This window comes from Pieris napi, chromosome 9, assembly GCF_905475465.1.
Source record: "Pieris napi chromosome 9, ilPieNapi1.2, whole genome shotgun sequence".
Lineage (NCBI taxonomy): Eukaryota > Metazoa > Arthropoda > Insecta > Lepidoptera > Pieridae > Pieris > Pieris napi.
Window position 1 is genome coordinate 4,833,182 of NC_062242.1, and position 14,978 is coordinate 4,848,159.

The following is a 14,978-nucleotide window of genomic DNA, read 5'->3' on the forward strand; positions in this document are numbered from 1 at the left end:
CCCCTCCACCCCGCGCGATGCATCGCTCTTCCCGCTTACCATAATGAATTCTTTGATCCTTTAGCTATCCAGTGGTAAAATAAATTAATTTCGGATTTAGAGGATATATTCGAAAGTACAACGCCAAACTGTATCCGATTTTGTATTACTTTTGGATTGCTGCTGTATAGCAAATTAGCAAGGTAGCAAATTCACGTCAAAATGATCAGCGGTATTTAGCCTCATTCCCTATTTAGATAAAGGTACACACAAGCTATGTAAATAAGCTTTAACAAAAGCAATATTTTTTTAAATAGGTATCAATTTGTCCGGGGGGCAAAAACAGCGTGTGTCATTAGCTCGCGCCGTGTACTGTGACGCCGACAATTACTTCTTGGATGACCCGCTTAGCGCCGTCGACTCTCACGTTGGGAAACATATCTTTGACAAGGTACCTACTGTTTTATTTGAATTTTTATTAGATTTAATAAAAACTGCATTAATTAATTCTATTAATATTGGCTTTTGTTACACATTTTAAAGGAAATTGTAGTTGAGAACAAATCGTTTGACTTTCGTAATTAATCCGACGAGTTCGATTAACGCCCACGCGATTGGGCCGCCAGTACCAGCGCTCTGGCCATCGTTTTTCTTTTTTTTATTGCGTAATAAGAAGAACCGCCATAATGGTACAAATGACCCACTATTTTCTTCCCATCATTATCTCCCGGCCTACAAGCAATACATAGATGTTCAAATTTGTTTTTTTACTAGATGTGGCATAGTCTGATATATCAAGTTTATATTTAATTTATTATAAGATTTTAAGAATTATCCCTTCTTGTGATTTACTTCTTCATCATTCTTCTATCAATGTTTATACAGCCCCTTATGGGCCAAGTCATCATTTCAATCTATCTCGTGCTTTTTGCGTCAAATTTCATCTATTGTTTCGAGGTCTTTGACAATTCCATCCCACCAACACAGCCTTTATTTACTTTATGTGATAAAATAGAAAAAAGGGTATTTACGTCAAGGTTTTTAATAAGCAATTGTCAATTCGGGAAGTAATCGAAACAATGATAAATTTTAATAAGCTACAGAAGTAATTAATTAGTCTCATGATAAGATAGAAGTTCTTTGATAAAGAGGCCGAGCCGCCTCGAATTACATTTCTAAAATTATCTGCAATCGAGACTGATAGTTTAAGTGACTGTTCTTGTACCGCAATAGGAATCACCCACAGGGAACAAGGAGTGTATATATAAATTCAATTAAAGATTAAGACTTCACTAATGCCGCCAAAAAATATTCAACATAAAATTTACAGACATCTTTTGTTTTACAGACATTTTAATAATTTAGGCAAACATAAAATCGAACTTTGAAATATATTCTGTACTTACATTTTAGAAATAATAATTAACTGTTGACACCGGTCGCAGAGTATCGAAATCGTTGAGCATTTATTACAGTAACTAACTATATTAGCAATAGGCAATTTTACTAGATTTTAATAACCATTACAGAATATTGATTTGTGACTATAAAACCTATATGTTTTTTATCTTAAGCATAGGCAGGCTTATTATTATAAAATTATCATAATTTTAAGACCCCGCCATGCTTATAAACACGTAAACAAACATCATATTTCTTCCTCTTATGATAAGAATACGCAGACGTATTGTATTAACTCCTCAAATACACTTATTAGCTAGACGAAGACATATGCATGAAGCATACTACGTCATCGTGATCAATATATTTATTTTTATATACCAGTTATTTTACTCCAAAAAGCTTTTTTAGCCTATTATTAGAATTGATCTGTTGTTCGTAAGTTATTTATATAATATAATAAATTGTCTAGAGTAGTATACTCTCGAGAAAAATTCCCCTTGATTTGGGAACCTTACAATATAATGATATCTTGCTTAGCCTTGAACTGCTAAACTAAATATTGTATGAAGATTAAAGGTCAACTAAATATTAAGTATGAATCATCAATAACAGGTTATAGGACCAAATGGTTTGCTACAAAACAAGACCCGTGTATGGGTCACTCATCAAGTGTCGTATTTGGCCCAAACTGACCTTGTGGTAGTGTTACGTGACGGTGAGGTCTCAGAAGTAGGCACATACCAACAGCTGCTGGAAAAGAAGGGCGCGTTTGCCGAGTTCCTTCTTAATCACTTGAGCGACGCTGAACGGACATCTCCGGAAGGTTAGTGATTCCCAACTTTTAAATTTCGGTCTTATAGTTGTTGATGTGTTCTGTGGATATTTGTGTCCCGATTTTTTATAATGCTTTTGTATTGCATAGTCCTCAAAAGACAGACCTAGTATATGTAATCTATACTCCAGATTATATCTTCAATAGAAGCGAAGTGTCGAGTAAAAATATGATGATGAATCGTTCCTTTAAATATTAAAAAAATAATATAAGTCCGTGACAGCAAAACTTTTTTATATAAATCAAATTTTTTCATTATTTGTTATTGTAAAGATAAAATTAATCTATATATACTTTATTCAAATATTGAACCTTAAATAGCCCTTGACATCATTTCAAATCAATGATATCACAGATTTATGATAACTCCGCAACAGAATAAGTTGGTACTTAGTAGAATTTATGATGAATTCAAGGTAGGTATTAACTATTATTATTTAGGTTTTTTCCATGCCGCAGGGCACAGTAAATTCGCGTTTTTATCATTTTAATATTTTTTTTCAGAATTGGATGTAATAAAACAAGACTTGGAAAGCAAATTAGGTTCAGAGTTCCAGAACAAATTACAAAGAGCTCGATCGCTATCTGAGAGTGCCTCAGAAACTGAAGTACCTGCAGGAGGTAATTTATTTATATTTTTACATCTTTTTCCCGAAGGGGTAGGCAGAGACCACGAATCTCTGCTTGCTACGGTCCTGTCATACCTCTCGCTTCATCCACTTTCATGACATTTACCATGCATATTTGCGGGAGGTAATTAATACCTTCATTTATATAGATTAAAAGTCGGTAAGGAAAGAGATCCGGCGCGACGGTTATGCTAATATTATACGTCATATCACTGCATGATACAAAGCTTATATACTTTTAATTCTTTCATTTTAAGTATCAAGATTACGTCGAACTATAGGTAATGACGTAACAGTATTGTCAACAGAAGAAAAAGTTCAGTTCTCTTTCCGCACAGAAATTAAACGATTTGCCCTTATCACTCTCGCGTTATTTTACACCTACATGAGATGTTATTTAGCTAAAGCGAACATATAAATATTATATATATTAAAACAACTTAATCGATCGATAAAGTAATAATTCATTTGTCAACCTAACAGAAATTTTCCGTAATATGGCCAAAATAATGTTGTTAAAAAGAAATACAGCATAAACGTTAAAAAGAATGGCGCTACAACCTTATTAAATAAATTTGAAATTCTAATAAGCCTTCTTTGCCTGAGACACGTCTCCGACTATTTGTGTCTAAACATGATGTTTTCCTTCGCTGTACGAGCTAGTGTTAAATGCGCAAATAATCAGAAAGGCCATTGAGCGAATCTACGACTTCAGGGAAGAGAATTGCACAAGGGAAGAAACTAAGTATACGACAGGGTGAGCTGGTGGGTGTATATTTTTTTAAATAAATATTCATATATCGACAGGTGACCGACGTGAAAGTGTTAAACGGCGAACTCCGGAAGACAATTCTGAGGAACGAAAGGAGAAGAACAAACTAATTGAGGCTGAAAAGGCAGAAACTGGAAGTGTGAGTACCTCTTTTATGTGGCTTTACCATTATTAATTTGTTCTTTATCCTTTTTTCAAAGAGAGGGATCTCTTCGATTGTAATTAAAGTACGGTTATAATTCGGTATTCAATAGAGTGATTCAATAGAATCTTCCCATTATATTTTTATATACTGTAAAACACAATTATACTAAACATATAGCCAAAGATGGAATACATATTACATATACATTATACATATATCAAATATTTACGAAAAGAAAAAAATATTGAATACGTAATACTTAATTCGGCTGTGCTATGTGATGGTGGGTATGTACGTGTGATATTCTTAATACTAAGCATATTCTGCGATAGCTTCAACAAGTCAAGGCTTAAATATTTGTCGTTGTATGTTAGTGCCTAGTCGTAAAAATTATTATTTTTAGGACTTTTTTTTATGTAATAGGAGGCAAATGGACAGGAGTCTCATCTGATGTTAAGTGATACCGCCGCCCATGGACGCTCACACTGCCAGAAGGCTCGCAAGTACGTTGCCGGCCTTTCAAGAATTGGTACGACTAGGCTAGACTATTTTCCATAACCAATATTGTAAATTAATACATTTATTAGTTACATCACCTCAGAAACCGTACAAATTTTATAATGAAATCCTTGAAGTGAATATGTTTTATTTTCAGGTAAAATGGGCAGTTTACAAGCAGTACTTAACCAGCGTTGGTGTGATGGCGTCATTGGTAACGTTCATCATGAATATGATTCTACAAATGTTCCAAGTCGGCTCAAATTACTGGCTCGCAAAGTGGTCTAACGATAATGAAATGGTATTATTATTTTTTCACAATAAATATTGTATGATAATAAATTGATAAATAAGTGCTTAAATCAGGGGCGTAGAAAAGACGAAAAGAAATGGCAAGGATCTCTCTCAGATATTTTTATATAAAAAGCTCTTATTTGCATTTCTATGAAATCATGAAAAAAATCAAAAATCATGAAAAAAGGAAAGTTTGTAAATCCATTGTGATATTGAGATGCATCAAGCTTTTTCCAGCATATTATACTCGCGGGGCGGTGTCTTAATTGCGTTTTGTTGACTTAAGAAGTCGATTAATATGTGCTAAAACATGATAAAACGGATACACAAAATTTTGCCTTGCGCATGCGCATGACTGCTGGTTTATGTAATTTTTTTCCATAGGAATTTTCTACTCTTGCGCTAGGTGCCCTTTTTTATTGTTTCCAATAAGTTTATATTTTTGTTAGTTACTCTATCGAATGTTTGTTATCCGCGAAAATTATTTTTTACAGTTGGTGAACGGTACAGTGAACAAAGCGAGGCGTGACTTGTTTCTTGGTGTATACGGAGGTCTTGGCATTGGCCAGGGTAAGTACCACTTATACAATTAAAAATTAAAGATTTAATATTTTGTAAAGGCTTGTTGGGCAGCATATTGTATATTTAATATTTATTTAAAAAGAGTAAAGCCAATAGATATAGCAAAAAGTACATTTTATAAAAGGATTATCTCTGGACTTGATGGAAAATACTAAACCTAAAATAATAAACAAATTTCTAAGAGGATTACGTAGTAGAGGCTATTTCTATTGGTTTATCTTTTAACGGCACAATTACTTTCTATAATAATAAAAATGTTTAAGTTTGATGGAATTTATGGGTGAGGTGACCTGTACATAATGAATACATTATTTACAACATTTTAGGGAAGGTATTAACTAATTCACTTTTAATTGTTTTAATAATTTCATATGCGGTAAGAAGCGGGATCTAATGCATGCTTTTAACATAATTGGACTCTACTCAAATTTACACTAACACTTTGTAATTTCTTATATTTCTATATTGGGTGAACTTGTAGCAAAATAAAAGTTCTAATTAAGCTGTATAACATTTGTAATAAAACTACACAGTTGCTTTACATTGCATGCTTTATCAAATTATTTATGATTTCCAAAAAAAAATTAAGAAGTATCTACTTTTTAGTTTAGTACAATATAAGATTATATTGTGACTAGGGATTGCAATCCGGAAAAACGGATCCGGTAATCCGGCGGATCCGGCATCATTTAATGGTTACCGGATCCGGTACCAATATACCGTATCCGAAGACCGGATCCGGTGCTAGCGGTTATGGGAAAATGTGGCCTTTTCGGCCGCAGGCTATATTTGCAGCTCTATTAGAAGTCGTTTAGCTGATGACACAATTAACAATATTTGTTTTCTACGATCTTATTTTCAAAATCAATATTGATTTTCTTTTAATACGTATATTTTTTTACAATTATTACTTAAAATAATTATTTATCGTAAGTTGATTAAACTAAAGAGTTCTAAACTCATTATTGTGATAATTTTTGCCATTCATTCGTTCGACAGATTCATCAAATCATGATGGTATCTGTCATAATCATAAATACCTATAAGACTTGTTTGTTAGCATTCTCAAATACTTTAATAATGATTTTGATCGCATTTCAGTTAATTACGTAAGGTTAATTGTATCTAGTAGATATTATAGTTACTTGATAATTAATATTGTTACTTATAAATTGATCTATCTGTGAAAGTGAAATCTAGAAAGACTGAGCTACTCGTTACGTCTTAAAATTATTACTAGTTACCTACACTACTGAATTTTAATTGTTTTCTTGTTGTCTATTTGTCTTAACATTGGTTAGGAAATAAAGTCGATTTTATATATTTGTTATTTATTTTTTATAAACTACCTACATATAAGTGCAGTGATACTTGATTAACTCACTTATTTTGTACTAAAAAGCGAAAATCATCTTGATTTAATCAATCCGGTCGGATCCGACCGGATCCGGCCGGATTGATGGGAATCCGGTCGTAGCCGGCCGGACTGAAAATGACGCCGGATTGCAATCCCTAATTGTGACAAAAGATAATTAATTATATTTATACAAACTTTTTTGTATAAATAAATCCCTGAATGCTTTAGGAATTTTTATCTTTTATTCGTCAAATTCATTTAATGAAAAAAAAATGTTACGTATATATGTATAAAATCTTTTTAAAGGTGCCTAGTTTGTCCAACCTTATCGAAACGTATCTCATTCAAGTTCAAGATGCATATGGAAATCAGACAGTTTTATTCGATGGGTTTACTTTAATTATATTATTATTAACTTATGAAACCCAGTTGTATCAGTCCATGGATTCCACTAATGCTCTCAATTCATATATCATTGTGTATTCAAAGACATTTGCGTCATAGGTAGATGATATTCCTTGCGTCGGTTTAAGTCGTGAATGAATGTGATACGGCTCGTGCGAATAAATTCGGCATCAACGGTATCGAGACCAGTATTGAATTGTTGTGTCAGTGATCACCGTATCGGTGTCGTCGCTGGCGTTATATCTGGGTGCGCTGGTTGCGGCGCGTACGCTGCACTCTAAGCTCCTATCGGGAGTTCTTCGAGCGCCATCTATTGGCTTCTTCGACTGCACCCCCACTGGAAGAATCCTCAACAGATTCAGCAAAGACGTCGAAGTACTAGACAACGTCCTGCCCATGACGCTACGGGGATGGACAGCCTGCTTCTTCTCGGTACGACGGCGAGACGCCTTATGTTTTAGTGCATGATGTAAATATTAGCGTTAGAATTAATTTGTAATTTCTTTCAGAGCCCGCAGATTTTGGGATCAGTTTATATATAGACGTTTTTTCTAGTTTAGAAAACGATTTCAACTTCAGTGTTTGTCTGTTTTTAATTAAGATGCAGATTTACGCCCGAACCCAATAACCTATCTCAATCCATAATCCACCAGTTGAGATAGATATTTTAATCCAAATGTTGTAACAAGCAATCTGTCGATACAAGCTATCCATGGGAGGTCGTATCGGTGTCTGTGGATAGACCTTTGTATAAAAATGACAGTTGACGAAAGCTCGATTTCAACAGTTAATTATTTTAACAGATTCTAACTTACTCCAGTTTTTTAAATAATTAAAAAAACTGTTTGTTATTTTTTAAACAAACACATGTATATTTTAATGTTATTTGTACGGTTTTATTTACTTTTGGTTTACATTGAGTATCAAATATGAGTGAAAACTCGGTAAAATGGTACTACAAAGAGCATTTTATCCGTCGTCAAACGGTCACGGTCGGATCTCAGATTGTTTTAAATCTGGATTAATTATTGGGTTCGGGCGGAAGTGTATACTCTCTGCCATCCGTTGAATTAAAATCTTTATTTTATATGCTTGACCGATTTTCTATAGCATTGGATATATAAGACAGACAGACACCTTTTTGTTTTTTGTTTCTGTTGTATTTTGCTCTGTAATCGTAGAAGCGTCTTATTAGTAACCCACCGAATAGTAATTACAGTGTGAAGTAAATAAAAACGTGTTGTTGAAATGAAGTATTTTAAGTCTTACGCTCTTATCTATTGCTTTTTAATGCAACTCTAATTTTAATAACTGCATGTTATCGTTACAAACATCGCATTCATCCAAAACTTACACCGTAGTCTAGAGCCATCATTCTTCCAGTACGCAGTAAGAGGTAGTGACATCTTTCACCATAGGAAATAAGTGAAATGTTCAATTGGATTGTAAAAATGTATTCATTATATACGGGGCATCAAAATTATATTCGACAGATTTGTATAAATTGGCTGATTTTACAGCTATCACATCAGTTATCGCCGTGCTAATGCTGTTACTGGGTTGTTGGAGAGCAGCGAAGATCTTGCACGAGGGTTTAATAAAGAATGTGTTAAAAGCGCCTTTACAAACTTTCGAAAAAACGCCCATCGGTAGAATACTGTCTAGATTCGGTAAAGATGTAGATGTTGTCGACACAACGCTGCCAATGCAACTCTCCGACTGGTGGTATTGTGCAGGACAGGTAAAACTAAAATTGGATCAAGGCATTCGTTATTGTCGTTTGTAATACATTGGGATTTTTATCAAAGCTCGTCGACACATTATCGGATTGTATACGTAATAGACTATCAATTTTTCATTAATTGTACATGTACCCGCTTGCCTTTGCGCATTTCTGTTATAATTTCAGTGTTTTATGTGTTTTTTTTTATGTTCTACTAAATGCTGATCCCAATCATGCACTTCAGTAATCTGAGTGATCTCCGGACATGGGCACATATCGGAGGATATTCAGTCAATCAGTTATTACCATAATGGGTTTAACAATATCCATTTTTACGTTAAACGTTTTGTTTATCTCACGTGGTTCATTAGTATTGCTTTTAATAATTTTAAAGAGTTGTTTTAAAAATTTGCTAATTATATTCTATGATCTAGGTTCTCGGCACGTTGTTTGTCATAAGTGTATCGACGCCTGTATTCGTGTTTGTGATATTGCCCATCGGGGTACTATACTACATCATTCAGCGATTCTACGTGGCCACATCCAGGCAGCTGAAGCGGCTTGAATCCGTTTCTCGTTCACCGATTTATTCACACTTTAGTGAAAGTATCACTGGAGCTACTACGATACGAGCCTACGGTGTTACTGAGAGGTATGTTCATATCATTGTCATTTAAATATGGGTTAACAAATGAACATCTGTTTTAGAATCTATAGCATGTTGATAAGACAATACAACGATATAAAGAATTTTTCTTGTCGGTTATAAAAAAATTAAACAAAGGCAAAATTTATTTATTTGCACCAATTTACTTTCTTGGAATAAACAAAAAAGCTTAACCTTTTATAACTTTAAAAAAAACTGTAGCGCTATTCTCAGTCTTGCTCTGAATATTCCTCCTTTATCGTATGAGTGTTAAATGCGCACATAAAAATTCCATTAATGTACAGCCGAGATTCGAATGTACGAGGTCAGGGTTGAGAGACGCTCGCTCAAGTCATCCGCAACACTGCTCGTTTATCACTTAACCATGGCAATTAATTACGTATATATTAATATAACTGCATAGGTTCGTCGAAGAATCAGAGCGCGGTGTGGACCACAACCAAGCATGTTATTACCCGAGCTGCATCGCAAACAGATGGTTGGCAATCCGCCTGGAAATGATTGGCAATGTCATTATTTTCTTCGCTGCATTGTCTGTCGTACTCGGCCGCGATACTATCGACCCTGGCATTGTGGGGCTCTCTGTCACTTATGCGCTACAGGTAATCTTTTTATTTATACCTTGATTCCAAGGTTTTTATGGAGAGAAAAAATTTAAATATATTTAAATAAAATCTTTTATCTAGTACTAAGGTAAACTAAGATCTTCTATATGTTCGTTGGTAGCTACTTAAAAAAGACAAGGTGAAACGAAAATCCCGGGGCGACAAGTGTGAATTAAAATATTTATCAGATGTTAGGTATTAATATTTCATATACCGGCGATCCAATATCTAGATATTTAACGACCTTATTTTTAACAAATGCCCATTAATGGTCCCACTGTCCTATGAAATTACCTTACCTTCAAGAATATTATAATTTAAATGATTACACATTTTGTACACTCGTGTATTATAGAATGTCATAGAATATATAAATATTTGATTTCAGATAACTCAAATCCTGAACTGGCTTGTTAGAATGACATCGGAAGTTGAAACCAATATTGTAGCTGTTGAAAGGATAAAGGAGTACTCGGACACTCCTTCGGTGAGCCAACATTTAATATGATAATTTTCAATGGGAAATTCATCTTTGAGGAGGATATAAAAATTGCAGATGTTGAGGACCAGCTGTGTCGCAATATAAAACTGTTTGTGAATGAATAATGAAACAGACGTATATAGATACTAGCTGACCCGGCAAACGTCGTTTTGCCATGTATATTATTTCTAGGAAACATTTTTGACGTGATAACGTCTTTAAAATCGTTTGAGTCGGGTGACATGTTCAGAAACTTGTGTCACACCAAAACCTCACGAGCGCGGTCGCAGGTATAACGAGAGAGAGACGGACCGATCTCCCGTCTCATCTCGAGCGCTGCCAGTCATTCCGTGAATGTATGAAGAAAAATGTATATCATAGTCGAATAAGTAAACTTGTCATTTTACACCCGAAATTTATCATCAAAAGTGTGAATAAAACGATAGATGTAATTTAAAATTTGAAAAAATTGTTATCTTCATTAATTCCTTACTTCCCAAAAACTTATATCACCAATAAGACGTTATCACGTAAACATCTCGATCGTAAACCTACTTTACAAACAACCAATATTTTTTTTTAGTACAATAAAAGTAACTATCTACTATAATAAAAAAGGGGTTGATCGTAGAGGTGTGATAATTAAGGGTTTTATGTATTTTTGTATGATGTACCATAAAAAAACAAAAAGTTTTTAAAAATTAAAATTTAAGGTAGGAACAACCCTTAACATTTAAGGGGATAAAAATAAATGTTGTCCGATTCTCAGACTTCCTGAATATGCATATAAAATTTCATAAGAATCGGTCGAGCCGTTCCGGAGGAGTATGGGAACGAACATTGTGACACGAGACTTTTATATATTAGATATCGACAAATCCCTAAACATGAAGCTCGAATATAAGCATGACACCCATTTTACAGGAAGCAGCTTGTAACCTTCCAAATGGCCCAGGTTCTACATGGCCTGAAACAGGTGCCTTGCAATTAGACGGACTAACAATCTGCTACCGTCCTGGAGAACCCGTCCTACGGGATTTGACGTGCACTGTGGCACCCCGGGAGAAATTGGGTATAGTCGGACGAACCGGGGCGGGCAAATCTACGCTTACGTTAGGCCTATTCCGGTAAGTTTATATATTTTATTTAAATTTATACAATTTAAATTACTTAATTAAGTTATAAATACACAATAAACTCCATATAACATCCGTCGATTTAACGACAAACCTCCTAAAGCGACAAATAAGGTTGTTTTAGATTGTCTTCCATACAATGATACACTCTACATAGCATTACACCATTGATATACAAAAAACCCAAGATGCACAATCAACGTCTAAAAAACGTCCTCAAAAAATGAGCGCAACATTCTAAATTGTGCGCTAATTTCAAATAGTCTCGCGTCTAATAAGTGGAGTCGATGTTATTTATTTGTGTTTTTTTTTATAAATAAATTTATGTACGTTTGAACTTTTTTGTGTGTAGTTTTTGACAAATATATTTACGCTATATAAAGTGTAGGTCAGGAGGTAGCCAATTTAACATTTTTTTTTTAATTTAAAGAAAAAACTTTTTAACCGGATTAAAGTTATGTATTATTATAAATTTACAACTATTTAACATCCAACACCTTTTGTCTTCAGTCACCGTGACCACGCACGCTGTAAAGTACCCGAAAAGTCGGATAAATTTAAAATTATGTTAAATAGTTGTAAATAAAAAAGTCATGTTCGACTCCACTCAATACCTTGTCCTACCGACCACGGTCGGTCGTAAAATTTTGATTGCTTTATATACGTATACATTGCGTTGTAATAACAACTTTAAGCAATTCGCGTAAGGTTGATTTTGCAATAATATATGCTTGTAACATATACTGTTATAGACATACTGTTATAGAAAGGGACAGAAATAGTGTTTCGGGACACTTTCGAGCGTTACTTTTATTCGAGACTGTGCATCTTGGGTTTTTTGTATATCAATGCATTACACCCATCTCAATAACGACAACAGTTAAATACTTTTTAAGTTGCCGGAATTAGTTATAACTGCGGAGCTGTGTACGTTGTTTTGTCGGTACTCGTCACACGTACTGAACTTTCCAAGAAATCCGTATTTTTTTTACAAATTGCGCATGCTTGCATGTGCTTTTCGAAGATACCTTATTATCGCAAGTTAACTTCTAACTACTGGTAAAAATAACAGACAACACAATAGCGTTCAACTACGAATTGTTTTTATGTAATTACTAACACTAGTCTGAAATAAACCGTCTTTTTCTAATACAGATTTTTCTTTCCATTTAACGGCAACTCTTTGTAGCGTCAAAAGAGGCACAGACCCTTGATCGTTATATATAGTTAACACTGTATTAATAATTCAAATTAATGTTTTGTGCAGATTCTAAAAATAATAATATGAACTGGCTAAAATTTATACTGGCTACACAGTAAAAAAAGTATTCTCTTTTTTTTTGAGACATTATGGCCTGGTAAAGGGTTTTTCGAAAACCTTACCAAAAACAGTAGAAGCCAGAATTACCAAGTGTGAAGAAAGTGACAAGGATTTCTGTATAGGATTGTGTAAACTAGATATATATTCTTAAACCGTCTTACAATCGCTACTGTGATTCTTAGCCAAAAAGTCTATCCAATATTTAAACCAAAACTGCCTAAACTAGTAAAATATATACGTCGCAGGTCCGAAGTGATTAATAATAGCCAGATAATTATCAGTGTCGTCGTCCGACATTTGGATTTTATTTTAAAATAAGGCAGTGCGCACATCCGGCGATCAGAGAGAACATAACGATGTTTCCAACGCACTACCGACAAATTCACTATGATACATTGATAACTTACAACCTATCTATGATTTTGCGTGATGTTGCCATTCTAAAAAAACAAATGACATCGTGTTCTTATTACATTATCCCTGACATAAATACAGGTTATGAAAGTTATTGAAACTTGTGAAGGTAAAGTGATTTATTCTTATAAACAGAGAGAAAATTCTATAAAGAATGTGCCACATTGCCGCTTTTTAAGCAATGATTTATTTTTTTACAGCATCGTAGAACCAAGCAGCGGTAAAATAATGATCGACGGCATCGACATATCGTCTATTGGCTTACACCAGTTGCGTTCACGCATCACTATCATCCCTCAAGATCCCGTTTTATTCTCTGGCACTTTGAGGATGAATCTGGACCCCTTTGAGACGTTCACAGATGATCAAATATGGAGGTCACTCGAGCATGCCCATCTCAAGGCTTTTGTACAAGGTATGTTTTTTTAAACTTAACGCCAACTTAAGTGGCATATTATCTATAGTTATATAATAAAGATTTGTAACGAATACGCTCAAAAACTCTTGGACTGGTTTAAAATGTAACATTGATTAATATAAAAATCTATAACTAAGCTAACATCTATTTATATAATTTACACATAAAAACATAAATAAATTTCCCATTTTAAATTTAAATAGTAGTTGCATCTGTTCCTGACACATCTTTATCTAATCTCATTAATTGGGATAGAATTTAATGATTAATGAATGTTCAATGTAGCATATTAATGGCCCCAATAACGACGCAGGCACAGATTCATAAATGTCATTGACTGATGTAGTGGTGGCCTTTAGCTAAATATATTCATAAGTCTTTAAAAAAAGTTACTTTATGAAAAACTGTTAAATTATATTGTCTTTTATATTTAGGTCTCCCATCGGGCCTGCTCCACGAAGTGTCAGAGGGCGGCGGTAACCTGTCTGTGGGTCAACGGCAGCTGGTTTGTTTGGCCAGAGCTCTTCTTCGTAAGACGCCATTGCTCGTATTGGACGAAGCCACTGCCGCTGTGGACCTCGAAACTGACGATCTTATACAGGTACGTACTATCGGCCTACCCCGTCTTTGAATCGATTGTCACTAAGAACAAAAAAGTGTAATAGGGAATGAAGAATAGACGATTTGAAACTTAATCAAACTAAAGTGCTTTCTCTTTCTATTAAGATCTGACTGATTCGATTTAAAAACATCTACTGAGAGATAGTGCCGTGTTTGTTACCATGGTTACAATGTTTCTACATCAAAGAAGTTATAACGGATGGTAACAAACATATAGTATAAGATCCCGCTATACAACGACCTTCACCGAGATGCTTATTTAATGAAACTTATTTTATATTTAATTTAATATGTCAATAAATATAATCCATATGGGTTGCCTAGCAAATTTCAGTCCAGAGTATGTTTAATTAATATTTAAAAAAAAAATTTTTTTTATAATTTGCATGTAGTGAATTTTTTGAACTTTTTTCAATCAATATTTTTAATCAGGGTAGTATTATATATGTATCACTATAACCTTCTTTTATACTAAAGATGTATATATACTTTAGTGTCACATAAAAAATATACACATAAATAATTAATTGATTAAAAACAACCTAACTTTTGCATATTCTATGGGCTTCATACTTTCGATTGGTATAGAATTTATCTAATAATCATACCGGTGAAATGTTTAAAAAAATATATTTTTTTTAAATTAATTAAAAATACTCTGGACTGAAATTTGCTAGGCAACCCATATGGATTAT

At 33.9% G+C, this 14,978-nt stretch overlaps 1 protein-coding gene across 4 annotated transcripts in view; it reads left to right on the forward strand.

Moving 5' to 3' along the window:
* The window catches only part of LOC125052598 (multidrug resistance-associated protein 1), a 29,760-nt gene that overhangs the window by 12,606 nt on the left and 2,176 nt on the right, over positions 1-14,978 (forward strand). For 2 of the 4 annotated variants that reach the window (XM_047653530.1, XM_047653531.1), the window contains exons 13-25: positions 297-430; positions 1,996-2,206; positions 2,720-2,836; positions 3,652-3,755; positions 4,417-4,560; positions 5,048-5,123; positions 7,106-7,329; positions 9,055-9,272; positions 9,691-9,889; positions 10,281-10,379; positions 11,298-11,500; positions 13,445-13,659; positions 14,097-14,263. In XM_047653530.1, the coding sequence (XP_047509486.1) occupies positions 297-430; positions 1,996-2,206; positions 2,720-2,836; positions 3,652-3,755; positions 4,417-4,560; positions 5,048-5,123; positions 7,106-7,329; positions 9,055-9,272; positions 9,691-9,889; positions 10,281-10,379; positions 11,298-11,500; positions 13,445-13,659; positions 14,097-14,263 (2,111 nt within the window). Of the gene's footprint in view, positions 1-296; positions 431-1,995; positions 2,207-2,719; positions 2,837-3,651; positions 3,756-4,416; positions 4,561-5,047; positions 5,124-7,105; positions 7,330-8,417; positions 8,639-9,054; positions 9,273-9,690; positions 9,890-10,280; positions 10,380-11,297; positions 11,501-13,444; positions 13,660-14,096; positions 14,264-14,978 lie in introns of all 4 variants that reach the window. The other 2 variants (XM_047653532.1, XM_047653534.1) reach the window with 1 other exon arrangement.